The sequence below is a fragment of the Lepidochelys olivacea genome (genome assembly GCF_965140295.1).
Source record: "Lepidochelys olivacea isolate rLepOli2 genome assembly, chromosome: 25".
Classification (NCBI taxonomy): Eukaryota; Metazoa; Chordata; order Testudines; family Cheloniidae; genus Lepidochelys; species Lepidochelys olivacea.
In genome coordinates, this window is record NC_140435.1 from 16,588,083 (window position 1) to 16,613,904 (window position 25,822).

The window sequence follows — 25,822 nt, forward strand, 5'->3', positions numbered from 1 at the left end:
AGTGTTAATTTTCTCCAGCCACAGCTGTCAGAAGAGTTGGCGACTCACTTGAGGAAGCTCCAGGCTAGGCAGGGGGACAGGCAGTGAAGGACGCAGGTTGGCATGTTGAAGATGGAGCACAGGCTGGGCTCCAGCGCGGTGGGGCCGCCCCCGTTGATCATGATCACCTTGTGGACCAGGTCCGGGTACTCATGGGCTAGGAAGGTGCAGAAGGAAACCCTGCAAGGAGGAGACGGGGCATTTATCTGACGGGGGGCACCCACAGTCACACCAGCTGGTGTGGAAGTTACAAAGGCTGTTGATACTCGTATGTCCGAGTACAAAAAGGATTGAGGCTGGCGGCCGGGGGGGGCTTCTCCCCCTTCCCCCCCACATGGGATAGTGCTGTGTTAGAGAGGAGATACGCCTTCCTCGGAAGCTGTCCCAGCCATGGGCTCCCTACACACACCGCTCTGCCAACGCCAGTCACTCCTGACCTGCGCCCCCTCTCTGCTATCCCGTCCCTGGGCTCCCCACACACACGGCTCTGCTGACCACCCTTAATCCTCCCCTGCTAATCCAGTCCTACTTGAAACATGTGGGTTGACCAAGAGCTGAGGAACCCCAATATCGTTGCTCCACGTGAAACCCAGCCTGTACCATTTACTTTGCCTGAGACACATTTTGAGCCCCAGAGCAGGAGGGAGCTGATCGGTTCAGTCCTGCTTTATGTACACACCTGAACTCAACCAGCTGCTAGGGCATCTTTGCTCCATAATTACTGGGGTCTGAATTACACAGACGCTCCAGAGCTGGGACAGGGATAGCCTCTAACGAGTGTCTGATTCTCACTGCGCTGCAAATCAATCATTAGACAGCATGGATGAGAGTGTCCATCGCACAAGGACCTGGGTGGCGGGAGGGTGGGGGGGATGTTTCATCTCTGATCTAGTTGACAGCCAAGATCCCTTCACGTTCCACAGCTGTCTTTCAAACCTAATCCCCTTTCACTCAGCGGCTCTGAGCCAGTATCTGTCTCCTCCATTCCTGGCCACACCATTAAATACCTCGGGAGGCTGCAGCGAGGGCCTGCTCCTTTACGAATTCCTTCTCCGCGCACTGCTCTTTGCACGGTTTAACTGCTGCCTAATTGACTTTCTTGGACTTACTGCTATTTATAAGGCCCCCTCCCCCTTGCAGGACAGGTCATCAGCACTGCTTGGGAGCAGTCACTCCCCCTTCATCAGCCTCCCCGGAGGCCACAGATGGAGGTCTTTGTGCAGCCTGGCTTCCAGCATTAGAGAGCAGAGGGGAGATGGTGCTGATCATAAGTGAAATGAGGTCTCCAGCTCTCAGTTTAGACCCTGAAGGATGAAGCATATTGGTCCCTACCGGGAAAGCAAGAGCTGGGATGAGCTGTCTGGCTCTACCTCACTGCTAGGAGCACTAGGACTGCAAGTGAGTGGCCGGGAGCCCCTGGGGCATGATCGAAGCTGGACAGCCAAGGGGGTGGGACCGAGCTACGGAGACATTCAGATGCGGTTTCCCAGTTCAAATCCAGATCAGGTCTGGCCCGAGCCCTTTGTGCGATGAGGTGACTAGTCTCAGCACAGGACTTCTGCCCCACCGGCCTCTAGCCAGCCCTCTCATCAGAGGTCTCGGCAGAGAGGCCAAGGATGGGAAGCGCCATGGAAAGTGATCTCCCCTTTCACCCGCAGTGCCTGGGGGTGAAGCACATGCTGTGGGGGGCCTGCCCAGTAGCTGTTCCCAGACTTCCTCAGCGTGGCTCAGAGCTCGTTGCATGGCCACTGGGAACTGCGCAGGCTACCTCTGCTCCCCGGGCAGCAGTGACCAGGGGGAGTGGAGCTGACACTAGGGCCAGCCAGCACAGCACAGCCCCCCAGAGTGCATGTTTAGGGCCTGTGATCTGGGGCTGAAGACTGAATCTGCCTGGGGGTAGGGATCATGCACCAGTCGACAAGAGGCAGCAGGAGATGCACTGGGCTTTGCTGCAGCCGCTGCCGGGTTTGCAGAGTCTCCTCCCAGATTTAAGAACCAAATAAAAACTAATAATCAAGGGATCAGGAAGGAGGCTGACCACTCCCAGCCACCCCTGACAGCAAGGAGCCCACTGGGGAGAAGCTACCATTAAAGGGACAAGCCACACAGCTACCCTACCAAGCAGAGCCAGAGCGAGAGAGGTCTATTTGCATTACTGCTTCCTCTGGCCTTGCACAAGCCTTGCAGCTGCAACTTGGGCCACTAGTTTCCTTGACGGGACAATGGGCCAGCTGCATGGGGGGCTTCCCTCACCTTCCAAAGGGCCAGTCCAGGAGGATGGCCCAGTGGTGTGATCCAGCTTGATGAGTGGGTGGGACATGAGACCGGATGTACCGATCTGTAATTGAAAGACCTCTAGTCCTATCATCTTTCTTTCAGCGGGGAGTCCTGACCCGCACGGTGTGTTGAGAGATCCATTCACTAGAGAAGACTATGCTGGGGTGAGGAGTTACCCACTGTGCAAGCCTCTCCACCACCCGCCGGTGCCTTACCCGTACGAGTGGCCTATCAGGATGTTCCTCTTCTTTGCATAGCGTTTGAAGACGGCCCTCATGTCCTCAGCCAGGGCGTAGAAGGTGTAGGCGGCCGCAATCTGCGGGGCGGAGCTAGAGCCATGTCCGGCCAGGTCTGGGGCCACCACCTCGTAGCCCAGCTTGCTGAAGAAGTCCAGCTGCTCCTTCCAGATGTCCAGGGAGCCGCCCACGCCGTGGATGAAGAACAGCACCACGTCACTCTGCGTCCCCTTGCAGCTGCTGATCTGCTTCTTGCAGTCGATGTTGACAACCTTCTTGGGCTTGCGCTTCCGGCGCTTGCCGGGCGCCAGAGCCTGCTGGGCGCTGGAGCCCGGGTTGGCGGTGCCCTGGGTGGAGGCATTGCCAGCAATGTCCGAGAGTTCCAGTTCCATGGTGCTCTGGGGCTCCATGGGGCCATTCTGGCAGTGCAGGAGCTCGGAGCGGATGGCATCGCCCAGGTTCTCAATCACCAGCTGCCCATTGCGGTAGAGGGTGATCTTGCGCTTACAGTGCACCACGCCCCGCTCGGGCCCCTCGGGTCCCTCCTTGGGCTGGCGGGTGGGCAGGGAGTGTTTCACCCGCAGGACCCTCCCGGGCTTCACCTCCAGGAAGCTGTAGCCGTCGCTGGACTCAAAGCTGTCCACAGGCCCCACCGCATTGGTTGTCTTGCCCATCAAGCAACACATGATCCCATCGGCGATACTGGTCAGCATGATGCTTCCTGGAAAGGGGTGAAAGGCAAGCAAGGAGGAGAGCTGTTAGCGAGGAGACCGACTCCCACTGAACCCACCCGCGCTCCTGTCCCAGGCCAGATCTGCAGCGGGATATGAATCGGCATTGCTCCATTGACAGCAGCTGAGGATCTGGCCTGTCTCAGGGCAGGGAGAGCCAAGCAGCCCAGTGTGAGCAGGACACGACTGAGCCTGGTTCTTCTCTACCCTGCACCGTGTGTCGTTGCTGTGCAGAGAGAGTGGAACATGCTGCCGTTCGGCTCTGTAGCACTTCACACCCACCAAGTGCAAGCAGCGGGGAATCAGGCCACTACAGCCAGAGCTCTTTGTCACCCTCCCCCAAAATCAGAAGAAAGAAATCCCCAATGTGGCCCCGGGGGGCCTGATTCTGTTCTTACTTACACTGGTGTGAATCAGCAGTAAGTCGAGCCAGTGGAGTCGCCCCAGGGTAAATGAAATCAGAGTGGGGCCCATTGGCTCTTAGCAATGCACATTTCTCCTGCTTTGGAGATGTTAAGTGCGGAGCATTAGCACAGATGCGCCCTGGCAGAGACACTCCAAATGCCCAGATGGGGCACTGGCGACGAGACGCAGCCCGAGTCTCTCCTCGCGCTACCAGAGCGCCAGCAAAGTCACCTCAGTGAAAGTCAGAGGAGGTTCAAGTCCCATGAACAGTGCCAAAAACAACCCCACTGTCCTGACTCACAAAACACAGTAACAGTCCCCCCTTCACTGCTGCAGCCTTCCTGCTACCCACGTCACCAGATACATGCTTTGCAGGCGATTGAGAAATACACTCTGATTTATCTAGTCCCCTTTCGTCAGGACTCCTGGGTTCTATTCCTGACTTGCTGAGTGCCATGGATAAGTCCCTTCCATGGATGGCAACTGTGATTAAGCAAGTCGGGTGTGACGCACAGCCAGCCTGGCTGGAGATAAACTCAAGTAGCAATAAACCAGCGTCTAGATAGCAACAATCCCTGGCATCTCACAGCCACCCACAGTGGCAGAGACAGGCCCCAGAAGAGATAACATTAGAGGGCATGTATCTAGGTCACCACACACACCCGCCAATACTATTCCTTTGCCCTTGCCTAGCGCCCACACACCTCAAAGCACTTTACAGACACACTCGTTAATCAGAATTTACAACAAACATGGGAGGAGAGGAAGATTATTACCGTCATTGGCATCGAGAGAAGAGACTTACCTGAGACCACAGACCCAGTCTGTGACCAGCTGGCAGTTCTAACCTGAAACATCCCCACCCTGTGAGGAGGGGCCGATTCTGCTGAGAAAGGGTTACGTGGGTTCTGGGCAGAAAGAGAGGGAGAATCTAGAGTGTGGGCTGAGCAGGCCTGAGCGAGGAACAACAGGTGTAGCCAAGCCTGAAGGGAAGGCTTGAGCTGGAATTTAGGTTACTGCTAAAGCCAAATCCCAGGAAGGGGCGAGTTTGGGATGCAGGCTGGGAAAGGAACCTACTCGCGGAGCCAGACAGCAAGGGGAATGTAAATGTTTTTTGTGACACACAGTTCCATTGCTGCTTCCGACGAATCACCCTCCCATCCCTCCACAGACACACACACACGCCCCCGCCACACGTACACCTTTGCTATCCCCTCTCAGTTCTGAATCAGCTCAAACTCAGGGAATCGTTTAAATCAGATTCTTCGACGCTTACCAACAAAAACTCCCAAAGAAGAGCACATTTTTAAAAAAATCTACATTTTACTTCTGGCCCCGAGTTAGCCGCTAAAGAAAGGCAGCTACAACCACCAACATATATAGATTTGAATGGTCTGAATAATGCATCTCCAGTCAAAACCACCAGTACAAATATTGGGAGCTTGAAATTACAGGGAATGGAGTTGGAGGGTTTAATTACAGTCATTCCATAAACCAAGTCTGACAATCGTGCGGAAGGGGAGTTTGTGGGGGGTGTAATTACGGCTCCTCTTCCTCAGGGGGCGGGAGGCATTCTTATTGGCCTTCCAACCTCTCAAGGACCAGACCGTAGAAGGCCCAGCTAAGGACACAGATTAGTGAGAGACCACCATGGTCCGGGCCACCCCCAGTAAGAGGACCCAGACCAAGCTATGACATCTGCCTTCACCATCTCAAACCAGTGAGAGCCTGGATGGGGCCTGTCTTAGCCTGTGAACTCCCTGGAGCAGGGGCCATTTGGGCAACACTGAGCATTGCTGGTGTGTAACAGGGTAACCTGCCTCTTTGAGGGCCAGGAGGCCTCAGGTCTGCCAGCCCTGTTCAATTAGCCCCAGCCTGCTACACCTACCTGGGCAGCGGGACTGAAAAGGAGGAAAGCCCAGCCGAGAGCTGGTTGGAGGGCCCCTGCAACCTCAAGACTCCAGGTGGGAGGCCCGAGTCACTGCTCCGCAGAGAGGCTTCTGCAGGGAAGAGGCTGCAGCCAGGTGGGGCTGGGAGTGGATTGACGAAGAACTCAAGTGAGGTGGAAGGACTCTTGTTTGGGTGGACTCTTGCTGGACTTTTGTTACCCCAAAAAGGGGACTAGACCATGAGAGTGACCCTGCAGGAGGGCTGAGCTGCATGAATCCCCAGGAGCGATGGAAAACCCTTGTGAGGAGAAACCTGAGACAGGCACCATAGAGCCCCCCTGGCCAGGAGGGGGTGTTCTGGAGGCACGCTGCCTGCGTAGAGGAGCCCTGATCCTGACCAAGGCCTCTGGGCATGACCTATTAAATAACAACAGGGGATGGGATGTGGCAACTTGCCCCTGCAGCACACTGATTCAAAAGCAGTCCAGGTGGGCAGGGGCTGACAGATCTAACCGTTGGGTGGCCCCTATGTGAAATGAGTTGGTGGGTCTCGGTGTAATCGGCACTACAAGCCCCCGCCCTGCTGGCTGGCAGTTCTCAGTTGGGAGGCCAAGGGTGAAATAAGTCCTGGAGACTGGGCTCCTCTCTCACCCCAGGGGTGGCTCTTCCAGCTCAGGGCTGAGAAATCAGCAGGATCAGTATAGGGAACGCTTGCCCACCCCTGTCCCAGCTCTGTGCAGAAGCAGGTGACTTCTAGCTCCAGGGCTGCCAGTTTACTCAACGTCCACCCGCGTCAAAATCTAGCCGCTGTGAGCCAAAGTGCGGGCGAAAGTCCCAGCTGCTGCCCGTTGACAATGCGCTGGGGGATGAAAGCAGCAGTGCTACCATCCAGCTCCCGGCAGCACGCGTCTCTGGAGCAGGGTCTCCTATTTCCCCCCGCAGCTGGCCTGCCAAGACAACGGTGGGCCGCTCCCTTGTCCCGCTTAGACACGGAGCCGCCTTGATCGCAGCGGCCCAGCAATGCTACGACGTCCAGGAGAAACAGCCCATTCTATGCAAGTACGGGACGCTGGAGTGATGTGTCTGAGGGCTGCAGTAACACGTCCGCCAGCTGTAAGGTGCTGGCTCTTTACTGAAGAATACTCACGCCCACGTGCGTCCTCACCAGAGGTTCCTATGGCTGCAAGAGTAAGTCTCAAATCAGGCTTCTGGATCAGAAACTACTGGGGTTTCTGTGTGCCCTGCAGCATCTTTGCATGTGGAGAACTCTTCTGCCAGCCTGCGTCCCTCCTCCCGCCCGTCCACAGCGGGCACATGGGCCAAGCTAGTGGCTGTGAAGAGCAGGAGGAATGGGGAATCAAAGCAATACAGAGTCAGGGTTACAGGGAAAGCTGCAAAATACTTGTGCAACAAGCTTTCAACCCAACAGACAAATGTGGGGTAGGAAGGGAGGGAAGGAGGGAAAGTGGCCAAGGTCACAGCAAAGGGTTCAAAAAAGAACTAGATAAATTCATGGTGGATAGGTCCATCAATGGCTATTAGCCAGGATGGACAAGGATGGTGTCCCCAGCCTCTGTTTGCCGGAAGCTGGGAATGAGCAACAGGGGATGGATCACTTGATGATTCCCTGTTCTGTTCATTCCCTCTGGGGCACCTGTCGTTGGCTACTGTTGGAAGACAGGACACTGGACTAGATGGACCTTTGGTCTGACCCAGTATGGCCCTTCTTATGTTCAAACCTGCTCTGATCCGCCAGAGACATTGCCTGCACCTGTCTTGAGGAGAGTCGGGGTGACTTCAAGTCAGGGACTCAGCTCAGCGTGTGTTGCTATGGTGCAGGTGGGGGAACTTTGGCCCCAGTAAGATGGATACACGGGAGCGTAGCTCCTATCTGCTGCGGCACTGGGATGCTAGATTGTGCACTGGGGAGAAATTCACGCCAGGGCAGGGAGACAGCAAAGTTAGGCTCCCATCTAGGTCACCCTGGACTGAAGAGGAACAGAGGCCTTGTGGGGTCAATTTCACCCCATATGCTTGGACATCTGAAATCAATGCAATAGCACTAGTGTAATCGCCCTCAGTGCAGTGAGCTCATACTAGCCAAGCTCTCAAGCCTTGTAACCTGCCACCCTAGGAGGTGGATCAGGGTCATTATCCCTGTTATTGATGGGGAAACTGAGGCACAGAGAGGTGGTAGGAACTTGCCCAAGGGGCAAAGCAGGGAACAGAAGCTGGGAGTTCCTGACTCCCACTCTAATGCTTAGCCCTCCAGATAAAACAGTAGGTCAAAGGATCATCACCACCGTTGGAAGAAGGACTAGGGGGATGGTGTCATACAGTGGAATGGCCCTTTGGCTTGCACCCCGCCTGTGACTAATTAGCTGCCTCCCAGGTGAATAGTCTGAGAATCAGGTGATAAGATTCAGGTCACCTGGTCCTTGGCTAAAAGGCTAACAATCAGCCAGCTGGGAGTGAGCCAGGCCAGCCCCTGTGGAGAACAGGACTGGGTTTAGCTCTTGGATTTATGTCAAACTGTTGGATTTGGAGAAGCAAAACCCAACAGTGTAGAGAAGAGCCTGAGCTGCAGCTGTTGGATGCCCTGGCTTACAGGTGGGTGTTTGGTGCGTGCGGACGGAGGCTGTTTCATGCAGATGGGAACAGGAGATGGAAGCCCAGGGGGCGAGATGAAGAGCTCGTCTATTATCCAAGTTCATCTGTAATCTGAATGCCAAGAACAGTTACAGAAGGGATCCTGGGAACGTAACCTGGGTCAGAAGTGACTCTGTGGCACAGCACAGAGACCCACCATCCCCGCAGAGAGAGGCCCCAAGGCCCAGGTAAACAGAGCAGATGCTACCAAAGGATCCACACCCGGATATCTGTGTCAGGTCCTGACCCGCTCCCCGCAGGAGCCAAACTTGTCCGGGGTCAGGCAGCCTGTAGGACGCAGTCCCTGCAGGGGGGAAGGGGAGATCCCCCCTCCCGCGGGGCAGGTCGAAGAGCATTTCTTATTTACCAGGCCCAGGCTGGCGCAGTGAATTATTGATGCTGATGAACTGTTAGAGCAGGAGAGTACAGCTGGATCCATTACTGTGCAGAGGGGGCTGGCTTGTTGGGAGAGCTCCCCCCGCCAGCCCCCACCGGAGCTAATGCCTGCACTTACTGCCAGCCAGACAGCAAATCCCTGCAGAATGGAGGGAGGGAAGCGCATGCTTCCAGCAGGGAATCAAGTGTATAAACTCCAGCTAGGCTGTCAGGAGCTGGCCACTTCACTCCACCAACACACTTCAAACCCACCCGCCGCAGGATGACAAGAGCTTTGTTCACAGATGGCAGGAGAGGGAATTAGAGCAGTCAAAATAAATCCTGGGGGACAGGTGGTCTTGCGGTTGGACCAGGGGGTTGAAGTCAGGACTCCTGGGTTCTGTTCTCAGCTTTGGGTGAGGAACAGGTGCTGGAGGGCAAAGCAGGACTCCTGGGTTCTAGATCCATCTGCAGTCTCCCAAGGCTAGTTGTTTTACCACGCTGAAGAAAATGACCCAGCCCTGCCTCCCGGGTTCATCTTTGTAAGGCACAGGGAGGCCTTTGCCTAGAAGGGAGGAGAGGAGCAGGGGGTGACTATAAGCTGGGGGGAAGGGATCCAAAACTTTTTTACATGTTGGATCCTGTGCTCCGCTGGCCGTAATGGCCTTCGCATTGCATTACAGAGCACCCCAGCACCCCACACGCCATCCAGACTGTATCAGCAATCCCCCACACCACAGGGGCTCAGACAAAGAACATTCAAATGCACTTGATGGAGAATAAAACTTTCATCCATCAGAAATAACTTTCCCCCTCACAGTGCCAGTCCAGAAGTTCTGACACCAAGACGCTGGGCATGGTACGAGAATCTAAGCGGAACAGACTGGATGTGCCACATGCCAGCTCAATATCAGCAGCTAGTCCCAGTACGTGGTTTTGCCCAGTCGGCCCCCAGCACAATTGGCCGCTCCCGGGGATTTCTCACCACAAGGGCAGCCCGTTTATTTCATGCAGCTCATCTGAGCACCAGTTCCCTTAGCAAAGTCAGAGGCTTTATGCAAGGGGAGTTTCCTGTCAATTCCCTTCTTCCTTTTGGGATAAGTAGCTACAATTCAAGTCTCTCCGAGCTCTGAACTCAAGGCTCAGAAAGTGGAAGCCCCACACATGCCATGTAACAATCTGGACAGTGAAATGTACCAACAGGACTTGACAGACACCTCACCAAAGCTTCCTCCTGCATTCCTGACATCCTGCCATTAGCCTGGAGTGGGAACTCCTCATTGGCCAGGGACAGATTTACTGGTACCATGCTCAACACAACAGAGTCCAAACGGTGGCTGAACCACCCCCCCAACCCGCCCGCCCCTGGCATCACCACAATCCAAATAATAAAACGATGGAGTCACAGGTATAGTTTTACCATATTTTAGCTTGTGTCTGATACGTACACACGTGCACACCAAACTACCTCTGTCCATAACACTTTGCACAAGTGTGTACATGTTACTTAATTCCTGAATTATATCATTATCATATATAGCTAAAATCATCCGAGGTACAATGAGCCCGATTCACTGGCACTTGTGTCACCTCTGCAAAGCAGGTGCCTGACGCTACCAGATCGGAATGCAGTCACTTTGCAAGGGGATCACTGACGGTGCAAGGTAGAGGAGAGTCAGGTCCCACATCTAAACCTGCCATGTCCCTTTGCTGTCACGTCTGTGTTAGCAGAACCCATGTTTCGCAAGGGGACACATTAAAACCTGCCTCCTGTCAGGGTGACGGATCATATAAAGATTCAGCTGCTGGATCCAAGGGCTCTGCTTTGTACACTGAATACAGCAGCACCTCCAAGGCTCCTGGCCCTCAGAGTCAGGGAAGTGGATAACTGGACCCTAAGGAATCCTGGGTCAGGCCCAGGTTAGTTCACGTCTCTGCCCCAGCGAGGAAGAAGACACCAGTGGAGGCACTAGAGAACTTACCCTGAAAGCAGCCAGCATGCAAGGATGAGAGGGTCTCTCTTCCCATCACATGGTGGAGTGGCAGATCCTGAGCTACCATAACCCTCACACAGGCCAGGCAATGTCAAGCCAGTGCCCTTGTGCTGTGATTTCTGGACCCAGCCAAGTTCACGTCCGGGTGTCCTCTCCTCCCCAGCGCAGACATGTCCCATGGGCACTCGTGCAGGATGCAGCACAATCCCTAGAATGCCAAGATTTTTCTGGCAGCTTCCTAATCCTTGTATCTGTTAATAGCTGCACTAAACCAGCTGGTCTCATCCACCCCAGTTCTTTTGCTCTTAAAGGGACAGCTCCTTCCCCAGCTGACACAGCAAAAGGGAGACAAAGCAGGAGACTTCCCAGCATATGAAAAGTGGGGTTAGACATGGGAATAACTTGAGTAAATTTCGGGGGTGGAACCAGTAGCATAAACTTGGTTCTGCTGACTCCCATTTTCAAACCTTTGGTGGATGGAGCACCAGGATCCTGGATTCTAGTCTCAGCTCTGCCATTGATCTGATGTGTGATCATGGGGGCAGATCATGTTGGCTTTCTATGCCTCAGTTTCCCCATCTGTAGTAGCCTTGCATAGTGCTTTGAGTTCTATGGATGAAAAAAGTCAATGCAAGAGCTAAGCTGTATTATTGAGGATCACATTTAAAGGGAATTTTGTCCAGCTGTTTTAAGGTCCCCTATGACCAGCAGGGGGTCAGTTCTGTCCTCCCACTACGTCAAATACCTTTGGTGGGAGTTGTGGAAACTTCTTCTCTTTTGATTAAATGCAAGTCAGGATCCTTACAAACATGGGAACAGCGACCACAAATTGACTGAAAACAAGCTGAGAAACACCCAGTCCTATAGAAGTACATTAACCAACACCAGGGGTCAGTCAGCGCTGCCCAGCACCTTTGGCACTTGTCACACCCAGGGCCAAGCAGGTTTAACAGCCTAGTACATAGAGCTGGTACCATGCTGCACTCACCAGGCCCCAGCTGCAGGACAATGAGAAATCGGTCCCCCTTTCCTTACCTGACCAAAGGCGAAGGGAGATGCATACACACCTTCTCTTGTTGGGACAGGACTCAGCTGGCCACGACATGGCACTCAGCTACCCAGAGCCTGACTTGAACCCCCAGCTGGGAGAAGCCCTGACTGCCTTTGTGATGAGCTGGAGACACTTTGCTTCTCGGCGCTGCAGGCAGTATTGTCCCACTTTGGAAGACGGGCAAGTTGGTGCCAGACTTGGGCTCCTGATCAACGCCCCATTGGAAAAGTTAAACCGACACGTTGCACCAAATGTCTCACCTGGCACTGGACGTAAGCTACGGAACAGGCCTGGGGCCCGGTCAGAGCAGAGCAGGCAGCGGTGAGGTATTGTCTGAGCGCTTGCTGCAGGGCAAGATGGGATTGCAATTGCCAATGAAAAGGCAACTAGCCCCTTGGCCAGGAGTCAAGGGCTGAATGGGGCCTGAACTCCCCACCTACCCCAGAAGGGGGCTGCCAGGACAGTGCTGGGCAGAGGGCCCTGCCTGAGAGAAGCTGACTCTGCCCCTGCCCATGCTGACCCTGCTCCGAGGGTAGGCAGGCTGTGGTCACCAGGCAGCACCGAGCCCAAAGGGTTAATGGCTCAAGCCCTCTGCTTATGCACCTCTGGTTCTGTTTGTTTTGAATACAGACAATAATTAGCTTAACTGCCTTTTAATTAAATGAGCCCTGTAAATGAGAGCAGCAGATCCCACAGACTGGCCTCCCTTCCCCAGTCTCGTTCTGCCTTTGGCTCCCAGCACGAGTGGGGCTTCCAGCCAGACCTCACTTGGCTAAATCCTCACTCACCCCTTTGGGTCACCGGGCTGCAGGCTTAGTAGCCTGGATGGGAGCCAGAAGAGGCCCATCAGTACCAGGGTCACTTTGAGGAGAGTTTGCCTAGGCTGCTCCGGGGGTCACTGGGGAAACAGATTTCTGGAATGTCCCTATAGAACACATACCTCCCCCTGATCCCAAATAAATCCCTCTCATTCTGCCCTTTCCTCCCCTCCCTGTGAGGCTCCTGAAGCCATTTACACTTGAATTTTCACAACACCCCTGTAAGTAAGGTATTATCGTCCCAGTATTACAGACAGGGAAACTGAGGCATGGGATGGGGAAGTGACTTGCCCCAGAGGTCACATGGTGATTCAGCAGCAGAGCCCGGACTACAACCCAGAAGTCCTGACTCCAAGCCCACTGCTCTAACTGCTACAATTGCTCCTGCCACCCTCAGTCTGGCTGTGGATTTCTCCTCTTCCTGCACCTCTCTCCCCCATCCCTCTGTGCAGTGTGTGTACGTTATTCATCTCTCAGTGATCCTCTTTTCCTTCCTCTCAAGCCCAAATGCCATCAGAAAGAAGTTAATAAGGCCTTTGATCTGGCAGCGCAGGACTGCAGCTCTCAGCAAATACTAATGGAGATGCTGCAGCGGGAGCGGAGCAGCTAAACGGATAAACTGTCTCCTTCCTGCCTGCGTTTGCTGCGGCTGAAGAAACCTGCTTTTCACAGGCAGAGCTGATTTCTTAAACGCTTTTGCAAGGCGGCTCCTTCCACGGCTGCATGGCTCCCACCACCTAGTCACACACACACACATTCGCTGCCCTTGTGCTGACACTGTCTTCCCCACGGCCGAGATGGTGTTCACAGCTCCTCCACCGGGGGTGGGGGGGAAGGAACCGTCTGGACCATTTCACCTGTCCAGGCACAAACCCTACTTGGCCCTTTCCCATGAAGACGGATCAGGAAAGCTGGGGCAGTCTCCCTTGCCCATCAAAAAAAAATTACTTTCCCAGGCAAGCAGATGTTTTTGCAAGGTTGCACACATGTGTATGAGCCAACCCCACTCTCTTCAGTTCCCCTGCAAAGCAAGGAGAAGCTGTGACCATCAGGCTGAGCAAGACCCAGACTTTCTCAGGAGGAAGGGAGTGCTGATCCTTGTCTCTGACTTGCTCCTAATGGATAGAGGGCAGCGGTCAGTCTTACCCATCCCCCCTTCAACAGGTCTCTGCACCATCCTGGCTCACCTGATCCAGGCCCCCAGGATGCCAGATTCCCTGCAGCTGTTATTGGGTTACAGACAGAAATCCTCCCTTCCCAATGCTCCCAACCCCTGCTGAATCTGTTCTCCTGGGAGCTGTGATCATTAACAGCACTGAGCCTATCCAGAAGAATCACACTGTTGCTTCTCTAGTTCCTTTCATACATGGACCTCAGAGCACTTTGCAGACACTCATTAATGCAACTTTACACACCTGCCATCTCCCAAGAGGTCTGTACTACCCCATAGTAGAGCTGGGGAAACCGAGGGACAGAATTTACACAGTGAGTCAGGAATACACGTGACGTGAGAACAGATCACAGGAATCCTGCCTGCCAGCCCACTGCTCTAACCACTGGGTGACACATGCTGAACGAATGACATGGCTATTACATCAGCTGAAGAGAAGAAATAAATATGAGGGGTGGTAGAAATGGGAGTTCAGCAGCTCAGTGCAGGGACACTTGCTCACTCACATGGGGCTGACCGGCTCAGCAGATTCGGGGGCAGGGCGCTCAGTCCTCACCGTCTCTCAATATTGCCAGTGAGGCTCTAATCGTGACTGAGAGGGACCCCTACTGAAAACCCAAGGAACCAAATCATCCAAAGGCTTCCAAACCCCGCCCCATACATCAGAGTGAAAACAGGATGACGGAAACCAAGGCAGGGCTTGTCTACTTCACAACCTGCTGAGACAGCCCTTGGAAGATTTTCTCCCTAATTCTTCCCATTGTGCCTGGTGCCTGACTCCCACCCGGAAATGCTCAGCGTGGGACAGTGCTCAGCCATCAGCCCTGACAATCAGCAAATTAGCACAGCTGCAGAGCCAAGAGTCAGCTAAACTCAGCCTCTAATGAGGCCGGACTGTGATATGAAAAGGCAGAATGGAAGGAAGCCGGGTGCAGAGCAGGGAACCGTGGTCTGGAAGGAGACCCCTCAGCCTTCTCTGCACTAGCCTCTTTCTTAGATTCTCTCCCTCTTGCATGGCTCATATCCTACTGAAATGGTGGGAGGATTAGTGTAGACAGAGCTGGGGTATATTTAAACCACCTGCTCAGAGGTGGGCTACATGATACAGTGCTTATAACGCCAGCAGGAGAGTCCCTACTAGGGTTCCCAATGCTGCTGGTGCCAGCGGGGCCGAAGCAGCGGTAGCCCTGGGGTGCAATCTTTGCTTAGATTTCCCTAATAGAGCCAGGGCCCATGAGCGATGGAGTCAGTCTCAGATATCTCCCTGGAAGATGACTCCACCATCCTTTCCCCTTTGCAGAATCTTCCATTTGAGAATCTCCAAGCCCTTTGCGTACTTTAAGTTGCACATCACCCTTGTAAGCAAGGCATCATCCCCCATTTTACAAATGGGGAAACTGAGACTCAGAGAGATGTGACTTGTCAAAGGTCACACAGGGAGTCAGTGACAGAGCCAGGAATAGACTCCAGGAGTATGGACAGCCAGTCCTCTGAACTCCTAGGCTACTAGAAGTCAAAGCTCACCTCATACCTCACCAGAAAGGTCATTTCCCCGGGATTTCCAATAAGGGCTTGGATTTAAGCTATGCCCTCAATAACAAGAGGTATTAATGATCTCCGTATGGGTAATAGGCTAGTGAACGTAATAGGATTTCTGGCTGATCTGCTAGAATTTGATTCATTTACCAGGATAAACTCAATTAGCCCATCTCGCTCATTTCCAGACCTGATTTCCTTGGAACCTTTCCATCACCATGTCTCAGGCAGGGACTCTGCTAGCTGGAGAGAGATTCACCAGAGAAGCAAATTCTCCTGCCCTGTGCAAAGATGCTTCTCACCTCCTGATTACAGACCCACAGAGCAGCTCTCCAGCCTTCTCACAGTTGCTACCTGTTCCCATGTGGCTCATGGGCGTTCTCCATGGTGCTAGTCTAAATCCAGGAAGGGTGCTTGCGCTGCAGATTAGAAGCCAGATATCACCACTGGCAGCAATGACACTGCTTAAGTGCCTGAGGCCAGCAGAACTAGGAGTCTGATCCAGAGTCCACTAAAGTAAATGGGAAGGATCAGAACCTAGGTCCTTAAGGATAAGGGTGGCTGATAAATGCTTCTTTGGCTTAGGCCACGGATTGATTCTCAACCCCCTGCTGTCCATTAACTGCTCCCTGCCCCCCTCCTTACCTCCCTACACTAGGCACAGATCAGGGGTGTTTGTTGACCAGGCAGAAAAAGGCTGAAGGAGAAAAATATACATCAGGCAAAACAAAGATGTACAGACTGATGAAGCACCTCTCGGTGACAGAGCCCAAGCAATCACGTGGCGGTGCTGGGACGTTCTTTCCACACTGTGAACTTTGAATCGTGCTGCAGCATAGAAGAAGCCCTCCCCTCTCCCCAGCCTGTTATTGGCCTAACCCATTGACAGTGTCTTGGGGCCATTATCCCACCGCACACCACCCCTTTTAAACACTACATTGGGGGAGAAAGAGTTAACTGCACAATCATCCATAGAACTGAAGGAAACGGATATTCCAGAACAGAGGCAGGCCCCCTCTGAACAATACAGGGCTGTTCCCTTTGAAGCCTCTTCAGCTGGGACATCTCTGTTCTTATATACTAAGCAGGGAAGGTTATTGGGAGCCCAGTAAGCTGCCTCCATCGCCGGCCTGCTGCTCAAACCAACACCCTCCCCTGCCCTCCTACAGGATTCCTTCCAAATCCCTTACTGACGATTAGCTTGGCACTCACATTTCAAGGGGTGACAGCCCCTGCTCAGTAAAGGAATTAATGGAAGCTGAGGAAAGCCACCCAGCAAGTGTGGCAGATAAATACGGCATTTATCTGAGCTGGTCAGCCGCAGATCTCAAAGCACTCCACTCAGAAGGGGAAAATCACCCAGCAAGTCAGTGGAAGAGCTGGGAACTGTCCCCGACTCTCCTACTTCCCACTCCACTGCTCTAACCACCAGAGAACTCTGCCACCCCCAAGGGCAGCCAAAAATCCAGGGCTCTTCCCTCCAGAGGATGAAAAGACTGAAAATGAAACCATATGGACTGTACAGAACTTTGTAAAGATTCTGGTAACCATGGTGACAAGCCCTGGGTACATTCATCTGCCATCCCCAGCACAAAGAATTGAGCACTAGTTACATAACGCCAGTCACAACAGTGAGTCAGGCGCAAAGAGCATTATATAAACCCCCTTCTCTCTGTACCTCTGCCCCCTGCATAACCCGTCTGGGATAGGCTCAGTTGAAACATCACAGAGAGGGGATGGAGCAGAGTTGGAACCTTCTGCTTCAAGCCACTGCAGGGGCTTCTGGCTTCCTCTCACTGAAACCCCTTTCATTAAGAATCTCAACAGAAATGTTACCACACGACCTCCAGAAGTCTAGACAGTATCAGTTCAGCAGTCACAGTTCACTAAGGGCTCGTCCAGACTGCAGAAGCAACAGTCTTGGGGATGGGGGGTTACCGCACGGCAGCCCCCAGACAGTGCTATTACGGCGTTTGATCTCTCTTGTGTAGATGAGACCAAAACAAGTTACAGTATATGCATCTTCCCTGCCAGCACCACAGCTTCCCAGGGAAAATGCACCCTGATTCTGCAGTAGAGAGATGCCCAGGAGCACCATAATGCTGATGGCTAGTCCTGCGAGACAGAAGCAGTCTTGTTTGTTCTCCAAGCCCAGTCTTGGTCTCCGAGCTCAGCTCTTGGGCCTTTTGCATTTGAATCACAAAGCTACTGAGGAGCCCCCCTGACTTCCCTTCTCCCTGTCTTCCTCCCCCACTTCCAGGATGGTCGTGCCTGGCAGAACAGGCAGGCCGAGGAAAAACAACTTACTGACCTACTTTGAGCTGAAATGCCTTGAATTTTATATAATGTGATGGCAAAACATCACAGTCAGAGAAAAAGAGGGTCAAGATGCAAATGGAGGGCTGGAGGGCAAGAAAAATGGATCCAGTAACACTACGGCCATGCATGCAAGGCTCACAGTATGTGGGGTCGGTATGTCCCAGCAACACTTATACCATACCCACCCCCCAGAGGTGCTGGGCTCACAACCACCATTAACACCCTACTGTACAGGATACAAAAACCAACTGAAGACTAAGGGCCAAACCATCCCCTATGTGGGCTGCTCCAGAACAGGATTTGCAAGGTTCCTGACTGATCATTCCATCAGAGACCTGGGTTTGCCTGCTCACACCAGAAGAGGGGATCCCCAGAACTGCCTCCTGGCTTCTCTGGACACACAGCTGCCTCCCCACAACTGTGACTGCCCCTCCTGCCTCTTTGGAAGGCTTCCTCCCAGCAGTGGGGGGAACTAGTATAAATGAGAATGCCAACAGGTCAGCTTTCATATCCAGCTGGATTTCCTGTTGATGGAAAGTGTTTTTTCCTCTGTCCTGCCCACAGTGCAGAATCCACAGGCCAAAGGGTGGGTGGGGGGTGGAAATGTCCTTTCACAGCCCCTCTGCATCCTTAGCTTTTGGCTCATCTTTGCTCACAGAAGTCAAGAGGAGCATTTGACCCCAACAGATGAACCAAGAGTATTGTTCACTGGGGAGCATGTCTAATGGGTAGAGCAGTAGAGATCTGGGTTCTTCTCCTGGCTTTGCCACTGACCTGCTGCGTGACCTTGGGGGGACCTCGCATCCCTTCTTGGTGCCTTAGTTTCCCACACTGGGAATAATATTTACAGCCTTGCAGGGCAGTTGGGGGACTTAATATTTGTAAAGTGCCATGGAAATGGAGAGTGACATTAGATGTGCCAAAGCTGGGATTCTAATTACAATAATAATTTGTTCATCTCTTGTCCCTTCCATCCAAGAATCACAGATATGAATGGAGCTAAACAACATCCCAAGGAACATGCAAATATTGTTATTCTCCCTCCCCTCACACCCTCTTCCCTCCCCCCACACCCTCTTCCCTCCCCCCACCACAGGTGGAAAAAACTGAGGTACAGAGAAAACATTCAAACGTAATGACAAACAAACAGGGATCTCTAATAAGCACACAGGAGCTAATCGTTTGCACCGCTAATTTTTAGTGAGCCATCTCAGTGCCTTTTAAGCAATGTTCCCACTGGGGAGGGAGCAAACATTTTGTATCGGGGAGGCTATCACCTGTGGTTTTTACATTGTGCCTGGCTTCTTGTATGCCGATTGTGTCACTAGTTGGTTTATTAGGATCCTGGGAAGTATCTGGGAGGATTTTGCAAGCAATAGAAATGGGATCCCAAGAGATTCAGATCAGCTTGCAGTTCCCACCAAGCCCTGAAAGGTGAAATTCTCAGCATACACAGGGACATAGGTGCTGGAACTAGGGGGGCTGCCAGTGCTCCACCCCCTGGCTTGAAGTGGATTCCATTATATACAGGGTTTACAGTTTGGTTCAATGGCTCTCAGCCCCCCCCCCATACAAATTGTTCCAGCCCCCTTGCACAGGGATGCAATTAAAGTATGCAACATCCTTGCAAGAAGCGGGGGTGGGTCCCACAGTCAGTGGCAGGACTTTGCTTTGGGCCCCACAGAATGACAATATAGACAAATTATGTTCAAAAGAGAAATGGCATCACACAAAAATAAAAGCCTCTATAACATGCCAGGCAGGTTGGGAGCCATGGCTAGCTACTGCCACATAGGTCTCTCTCCCTAGGAAGTAAGACCTTGAGAAACACAGAAGATCATGCATTGCACAATGAAGCAACCTGTATCTGACCCTTCCAGGATTTAGGGGTCAGTTCACCCCCTCATCTTCTCTTCCAGAGATATCCTGACGTTACACACACACACACACACACACCACAGCACAGCCACAAAATAACCCAGCTGCAATTCCTGAAGCAGCAAACGCCACAGCCCTGAACTACAGAAAGGAGCGAACCAGTTGGAGGAGGAAGGGAAAAAAACAAAACAAGTCCAAATCAATACATTAAGATGCCCCCTCTGCCTCTTTCCCAAGCCAAAAATCCAAGAAGATCTGCAACGCACAGCAACAGTGGTGCCTTCCTCAGAGCCAGCGATAATTTATTGCAATTGCATCACAACAGGAGATGCATGCACCTAAGTTTTGCTGGTGGGTAGCTTTTTCCCTTGCCTAAGCATGCATGGATAATACAGCTATTTATGTGCAAACAACCTGGCATCACTCGGACAGCTACTGCCTTCCCCTATTTTCCTGAGATCCCATTTAACGCCTCTCAAATCCCTTTTGATCTTAAGCTTCGGAGCGGGTCTTTTGGCCATTTTGCACCCTGTGCAGAATACCCCCCTCCTCCTTTCCCCTGTGCATGACCCAAATTCCAGCTGTACATTCAGTCCCCTGTACAACAGAGAGCGACAGAACATCATGCTCACCTCATTGATTGACAAGAATTGTCAGCAGTTGAGATTGCAAATAAAAGGATTAATCTTGAAGAAAGCAAAAGAGGGGGGAGGAAGAAAAGCCAAAGTCAGCAGCCGCCTGTGCAAGGAGCTAGCGCTGGCAGGATGCTCAGCTTTTGAGCTGCTCTGATTACATTTTTTTTTTTTGCATGTGCAGTAAGAACGATTGAGCCTTCCCTTCAGCTAAAATCATCTGCTTTAAAATGGAATCTCTCCTCCCATCTTCTCTCCATGAGCCACAGTGGAGGGGAAAACACCATAGCCTGGCTCTGGGGGATTTTGGGGAGCTATTTGCCCTTGTATTCTGTAGCCATAGAGAAGCCCCTTAAATCCCTCCCACAGAGGAGGAGTTTCACGATGACAGACAGGGAATCTTACCAATTGAAGCAAAAAGTCACCCAATTTACAGCCTATGGAGAGCTTGGGAGAGAAAAAGGGGTAAGGGGACATGCCTTCCCCTCTAATCCCTGGCATGGGGTGTAAAGTGCACTAGTCCTGTTGCCAGTGCTGAGGTTGGGAACCAGGACTTTTTCTTCAATTGCATGAGGGCGTCCCTCGTCTCCTGACACATCTCGAAGGAATTTGGCTATGTTTGTGACAATTCGGCTGTTAATCTGCTGAAAATACTTTACCGCCAAGATTGTTCCAATTAATTCATATGATTTTATGAGTGTTGCCAACTCTCACGATTTCATCGCAAATATCTGGTGCTTTTTGTAAAGCAGTAGCTCTTGGATTCACATGAATATGTGAGAGTCTTAGCTTTCATGTGAAAACAAAAGTAAGTTTCTAGCCCTCATTTTTTGTGCAGAAAAGTTTGAAAACATGACCCCCTGAAGAATATGACACTAAAAGACAAATAAAAAGACCCTACAATTTTTTTTTAATCTTATGAGTTTGGGGGATGGAGGGGGGGCTGACTCATTTGTTTTGAGAGCTTGAGGTTGGCAATATACAAAATGCAAACTCTTCTGACAAGCCAGCTATCTTTGCCTTCACCAATGGAAAGGAATGTTCTGAAAACAAGGCCTTTTCTTTAATGGCCAGACCAGGCAACTGGGAGCCAGGATTCCTGGGTTCTACTCCGGACTGCTGCCGACTCACTGTGTGACCTTGGATGAGTCACTTTGCCTTTCTGTGCCTCGGTTCCTCTGCTCTGTAAAATTAGGATAATTATATTCATCTATACAGGAATGATTGGAGAATTAATTCTGTTTATAAGGTGCCTTGAGGACATTGTTTGTAAAGTATTATTATTTCAAAGGGAGTGTCTGGATTAGATGGGTGGGGGAAGATGCTGGCCCCTTTATATAGAATCATAGAATCATAGAATATCAGGGTTGGAAGGGACCTCAGGAGGTCATCTAGTCCAACCCCCTGCTCAAAAGCAGGACCCATCCCCAATTAAATCATCCCAGCCAGGGCTTTGTCAAGCCTGACCTTAAAAACTTCTAAGGAAGGAGATTCCATCATCTCCCTAGGCAACACATTCCAGTGTTTCACCACCCTCCTAGTGAAAAAGTTTTTCCTAATATCCAACCTAACCTCCCCCACTGCAACTCCTTGTCCTGTCCTCTTCCACCACTGAGAATAGTCTAGAACCATCCTCTCTGGAACTACCTCTCAGGTAGTTGAAAGCAGCTATCAAATCCCCCCTCATTCTTCTCTTCCGCAGACTAAACAATCCCAGTTCCCTCAGCCTCTCCTCATAACTCATGTGTTCCAGTCCCCTAATCATTTTTGTTGCCCTTCGCTGGACTCTCTCCAATTTATCCACATCCTTCTTGTAGTGTGGGGCCCAAAACTGGACACAGTACTCCAGATGAGGCCTCACCAATGTCGAATAGAGGGGGACGATCACGTCCCTCGATCTGCTCGCTGTGCCCCTACTTATATCTGCTAGCTGGTCCCCCCAACCAGTTTGTATTACACTTAGTATATTATCATGCTGTCCACTATGGCTATAGAAAAGTTCCTCTGACATTTAAAGAATCCAAAATCAAAGAGCAATAATGAATAGTTAATTACCTGTGACAGTAAGTAACTGAAAGTGTGGAACTGATTATTTTTCCATCCAGTAATGAGTAGCATGGAAACAATTCCTGCTCCACCTACGGATCCACGGCTTGTTGTGAATTACATTTTCCAAATCATGTTAATGATTTATTTTGTCTCAAGAACTTCAGATCAAATGTGCTCAGTTTACAAGTAAAACAATGCTTTTTCTAACTACCAGTGCTGCAAAGCTAGTAATTCTGATCCAGATAAAGTGTATCATAAGTGTTGGTAACACCTTGCAGACCTCTCTGCTGGATTCTGGAGCTGAACTGTAGTAAACAGTGCATTTGATAATGTGTGAACGAAAGAGAATGCAGCTCACTCTCTGGTCGGTAGATGCATTGGCTGTGAAGGGCTAATATCAGCAGATATGACTGATACACACAGGAGACAGATTTGTGAAGCAAGTAGATGCAATTCTGAAATTGTCAATTTTCTGACTTCCCCATGTTATTATTAAATTACCCCTTTCCCTGGGCAGCCAGAGCTAAATTAGAACAGGGCTTGATCCTTTCCCCACTGACCTGAATAGTCCAGAGAGAGAGAGAGAGTCTAACAACTCTGCTGCTGGTTCCCATTAACTTGAAGGAAGAGCCATCAAAACAGGGAGTCTTTCAAATAATCCCCTTTTTGTTACTAAAAATTTGAGTTAATAAGTGAAAGTAAAAAATAGTGTATACTGTATACTCCAGATCAGCATACAGTGTACCTACATTGGATAATCTGCTCTAGTTTTAATTCCTGCAATAATTCACCAAATAGTTTCATCTGGGGAAAGCATGAATCAGAAAACCTGTGGGACAGAGTAACTGGCCCAAGAACAGCTGCTCTCTCCCTCACCACAGGTAGCTTCATTTCAGTTGGAAGGTGAAATAATCCCTGTGGTAACTGTACAGCACCTTAATGTTTGTGAGGGGAGCACCAAAATGAATAATAATGGATAATGTCGCCTGCTAAATATCACATGACCATGTATTCATGAAGGTCTAAGAATAATCACCCTTCTATAGAAAGTGTCATCTGAAATCTCAAAACTGCTTTACAAAACATCCAACCCCATAACTCCCCTGGGGAAGCAGTAGTATCATTCCGGTTTTACAGATGGGGAAACTGAGGCACAGAGAGGTTTTTTTTGTTTTAAGTGACTTGGCTAATATCATAGAGCAGCTGTGCAATGGAGGCAGGAATAGAATCCCAGGAGTCCTGGCTCCCATTTCCTCCTCTAAGTGTAAGACAATATTCATCTCCAATTCTCTTTGTTCTTTGGACAGCCCCAATTATTCCAATAACAGGATCAAGGAATGAAAAGCCCCGGTACACAGGCACATGGCCATTTCAGGCATATATCTAGTGAGTGCATAATTAAGTGAAAAGAAAAGGAGTACTTGTGGCACCTTAGAGACTAACCAATTTATTAGAGCATAAGCTTATAATTAAGTGATAACCCTAAGAGGCCTAGCAATGAGGAAAGGGGCAAAGCGTCTCCCGCAGCCATAACGAGCACCAAGCCTGTGCACATTTGTGTCACTTCCCCTGCACAGCCCTGCGCCTCTCAAATCAGTGCTTCAATCTTAGAGCTAACAGAAGCAAAGAAACAGCCCAGAACTGTTGCCAGCAAAATCATTTTGACAGAAAATGTATTAAAAGTTTTTTAACAATCCATCATGGCAAAGAGCCCATAGCCCTGTGTGTTGTGGTGACGCCAGATACACTAGGGTGGCCAGACATCCTGGGAACTGCAGGACAGTTCCTTGTTTATGAACATCAGTCCCGTGCTTCCATCTCTGTTTCTGAGGGATGAGGGACACTGACAGAGAGAGACGTGATAAGAACAATGGAAGAGATCATATAAATGCAAATTATTATTTAAAGTCAGTTGTATCTAGCAGTTAGAACAGGGAAGCCTGGGAGTCAGGACTCCTAAGTTCTACTATTCCTTGCTGTAGGAGCATGTGTGGTCTAGGGGTTAAAGTAGGGGAATGGCATCTTTTCTCAGCTCTGCCATGGCCTCTGCTCAGCCTTAGGTAAATCTCTTCTCTGTGCTTCAATCCCCCTGTTTGAAAAATGGGAACACACCTACCTCACAGGAGGGAACGGGGATTGGAAAGTTCAATTCATTGTTTGCAACCTGCTTTGGGTAAGATGTGTAAGGGCACCAGGCACCCCACCACTATGGAAATTAAATGGGAGGTGAGTACCTAACTCCCATAGGCTTTTTAAAAAAAGACACCCTTCAATGCCACTAGATGAAAGGCATGATACATGGATAAGGGATTCTATGAAACATTATTATTGCACAGTGTGTAATATGACAGATGAGGAGCTACTTACCCAGAGGGCTACAGGGGAACATCTCATGCTGTGGTTAAGGCATCACATACAGAAGCTTTGTTTAGCTGATGGTTAATTCAGATCCTCTTCAGGCACCAAACCCTTGTGTTATAAGACACAAAATGTCAACCACTTAGTTTTCACTCACTGCCTTCACCCTACGCAATAAACAACTTTCAATGAGATCTGGCTTTTCAAAGGTGACTCACTAACTATAGTCTTCATCCTTGTTTATGTGAGACCACTGGCCTGATTTTTCAGAGATTCTGAGCATCCCCATATTGAGATCAATGAGGGCAGAAGGATCAGGCTCATTGATATCACATGACTTGAACCTCTGGCAGGTCTAAACTCAGGGCTCCAGAGGTGAACAGCAAATCGAAGTAACTTGCTTCACCACACAGGGCCAAGTCCAGCACTTCTGTAAAGTGATCAACCCCACTGAACCGAATGAGAGTTGCACCAGGGTTAAATCTGGCCTTTAGTGCACCATTTAAAAACCAGACTGGGATTTCCGTAGCTGCACCTTGCACCACTGGTTCATACTGGGCCTTTGGCTCCACAAAAGGTTGTGCCCTCTCCTCGCTCACTGGGTGCCCCAGGTGCAAAGGAAATTTCATGCAGGATGGGAACTGGAGAGATGCTTTGGGATGGTTGTCCCCACCCTCTCCAGGAAACTCCCACCTCAACCAGACTAAGGCCGCTACCGTGCAAGTCGTTCTATGTGGACGGCCTCTTGTACCTGCACGGAGCGTGCGGCAACTCCGAGCCTCCCGCATCCCTAACCATTTAGGGGGGACAGGGCGAGAACCCAGGAGTCCTGGGTTCTGTCCCAGCTCTGGGAGGGGAGGGGGGGTCTAGGGGATAGAGTGGAGGAGCCGGGAGCCAGGATTCCTGGGTTCTCCCCCTGCTCTAACCCGCTAGACCCCACAGCCAGGGGGAGAACCCAGGAATCCTGGCTCCCGGCTCCTCCACTCTAACCCCTAGACCCCCCTCCCCTCCCCTCCCCTCCCCTCCCAGAGCTGGGACAGAACCCAGGAGTCCGGGCTGCCAGGCTTTAGCCCACAGGCCGCCCTCCTTCGGGGGGTCCGTTTCCATGGCGACCCACGGCCCGTGGGGGGGGAAGGGGAGCCCTGAGGAAACGGGGCAAGGCGGGAACACGGGGCCAGCCGGCCCAGGGCCCGGGGCTCAGCACACCCCACGGAGAGCCTCGGCTTGTCCGGGAGAACTACAGCCCCCAGAAGCCCTTGCGGCCTCGGCGTGACACGGAGAACGATATGTCCCAGAAGCCCTTGGGGCGCCCCCAGCCCCGCGTGGCCGCGGGTTGTGATAGGCCCGGCGGCGGGAGCCAATAGGCGAGGGTGTTGTTGAGGGGGGAGGGGAATGATGGCGGCTTTCCTTACCGG

The 25,822-nt window shown here is 51.5% G+C and overlaps 1 protein-coding gene across 6 annotated transcripts in view; it reads right to left on the minus strand.

The window, feature by feature from the left end:
* The window catches only part of ABHD8 (abhydrolase domain containing 8), a 31,705-nt gene extending 6,450 nt beyond the window's left edge, over positions 1–25,255 (minus strand). Inside the window, exons 1-4 of one of the 6 annotated variants that reach the window (XM_084614721.1) lie at positions 25,159–25,255; positions 24,417–24,518; positions 2,532–3,273; positions 49–219 (exon numbers count right to left, since the gene is read on the minus strand). In XM_084614721.1, the coding sequence (XP_084470847.1) occupies positions 49–219; positions 2,532–3,273; positions 24,417–24,438 (935 nt within the window). In that variant the 5' untranslated portion in view covers positions 24,439–24,518; positions 25,159–25,255. Of the gene's footprint in view, positions 1–48; positions 220–2,531; positions 3,274–5,576; positions 5,653–10,583; positions 10,641–20,000; positions 20,319–24,416; positions 24,519–24,625 lie in introns of those variants that run through there. The other 5 variants (XM_084614722.1, XM_084614720.1, XM_084614723.1 and 2 more) reach the window with 5 other exon arrangements.
* Between the last annotated feature and the right edge of the window lie 567 nt (positions 25,256–25,822).